Source organism: Apaloderma vittatum, unplaced genomic scaffold, assembly GCF_000703405.1.
Source record: "Apaloderma vittatum isolate BGI_N311 unplaced genomic scaffold, ASM70340v1 scaffold33004, whole genome shotgun sequence".
Lineage (NCBI taxonomy): Eukaryota > Metazoa > Chordata > Aves > Trogoniformes > Trogonidae > Apaloderma > Apaloderma vittatum.
In genome coordinates, this window is record NW_009713772.1 from 4,863 (window position 1) to 6,493 (window position 1,631).

Below are 1,631 nucleotides of genomic sequence, written 5' to 3' on the forward strand. Positions count from 1 at the left end.
CTGGCATGCCCAGGCAGCACGAGGCAATCCTCCCCTGCTCCTCTCCTCGCAGTTCTTCGAGGGGAAGGAGCTGCGGCTGAAGCAGGAGTACTTCGTCGTGGCTGCCACCCTCCAGGACATCATACGCCGCTTCAAAGCGTCAAAATTTGGGAGCACCGACAGCGTCCGGACTGTGTTTGATTCCTTCCCCGATCAGGTATGAGCCAGGCTTGCTCCGTTTTGACACTTTCCAGGTGCTGGACAGGTTTCATGGAGCCTCCGTGGGTGCCTGTGCCCAGCTCACGTGGGTGGTGGCATACCCACCTGTCTCCCACTTGTCCCCATGTGCCACCCCTCTTCTCCGCACAGGTCGCCATCCAGCTGAACGACACGCACCCCGCCATGGCCATCCCTGAGCTGATGAGGATTTTCGTGGACATCGAGAAGCTGCCGTGGAACAAGGTAGGCAGATCTGACCTGGCCCCCCTGGGTCCCTTCTGCTTGCACCCGTGGTGGAGGAGCTGGGGAACGAGTTTTGTGACTGCTGGTGGCCCAGGGAATGATGTAGAGCAGTCAAATTGGGTTTCACCAGTATGGACATTGAGGAGCCTGCTGCTGGCCACCATGGGAGAACTGTGCGTGGGTGCTGGCACCCACCCGGGGCTGCCTGCACCCTCAGCACCCCAGCTCTCTCCCTGGTAGGCCTGGGACATCACCAAAAGGACCTTCGCCTACACCAACCACACGGTGCTTCCCGAAGCCCTGGAGCGCTGGCCGGTGGACTTGGTGGAGAAGCTGCTCCCCAGACACCTGCAAATCATCTACGAGATCAACCAGAGACACCTGGATGTAAGTGCCTCGGGGCAGTGCTGGAGCCCTCTCCAGAGAGCGGGACAGGGATGGCACCCATTGTGCTGTCGGGATGGGGGGGATGCATGAACCAATGACGTTGGGTGTGAGGGCAGGTGGTTCTGGCTGATGTTTTGGGAGGCTGGTGTGTAGGAAAGCCCTTCCCACCGGCCTGTTGCCATCTTGCAGTTAGTGACTGTTTTAAAGGCTTCACCCGTTACTCCAGGGACTTAGCTGTTGGCATTTCACGCTAAATTCATCCTGCAGAAGGATGAGGTTGGGGTTCCCAAGGAAGTGGTCGTTTGGCCACCCGGTCTGGCAGTACCTGGCCTCTCTGGCCAAGGACGTGCCTGCAGTCCCCGCTCTGTGGGGGCTTGGGGGGTCCTTCTGTCCAGAGATGTCCATACTGGGAAAGAACACCCCTTGGAGGGAGTGAGCACCATCCCACTGGAGTAAAAGCCACCGCTCTAGCTGGTGTCAGATGTGTTGGGGACATCACGGCGGCCTCCTCTTTGGGAGACATAAGGTGGGACATCCCGAAACGGTGGCCCGCCCCCCCGCCTCTCTGGCCTCTGCCGGCAGCACATCGCGTCCCTCTTCCCTAACGACGTGGACCGGCTGCGGAGGATGTCCCTGATCGAGGAAGGGGGCACCAAGAGAATCAACATGGCCCACCTCTGCATCGTCGGCTCCCACGCCGTCAACGGTGTGGCGAAGATCCACTCTGAGATCGTCAAGACCCAAGTGTAAGTGTGGGGAAGGGGAGGAGGAGGTGGATCATGCCGGGCTTGGAAATGGTGCGG

General features: G+C 60.0%; 1 protein-coding gene across 1 annotated transcript in view; it reads left to right on the forward strand.

Moving 5' to 3' along the window:
• The window catches only part of LOC104273241 (glycogen phosphorylase, liver form), a gene marked incomplete at both ends in the record, with an annotated part of 6,432 nt that overhangs the window by 4,639 nt on the left and 162 nt on the right, over positions 1-1,631 (forward strand). The window contains 4 exons of the mRNA XM_009868498.1: positions 53-196; positions 349-441; positions 682-828; positions 1,411-1,572. Coding sequence (XP_009866800.1) covers positions 53-196; positions 349-441; positions 682-828; positions 1,411-1,572 — 546 coding nt within the window. The remainder of the gene's footprint in view (positions 1-52; positions 197-348; positions 442-681; positions 829-1,410; positions 1,573-1,631) is intronic.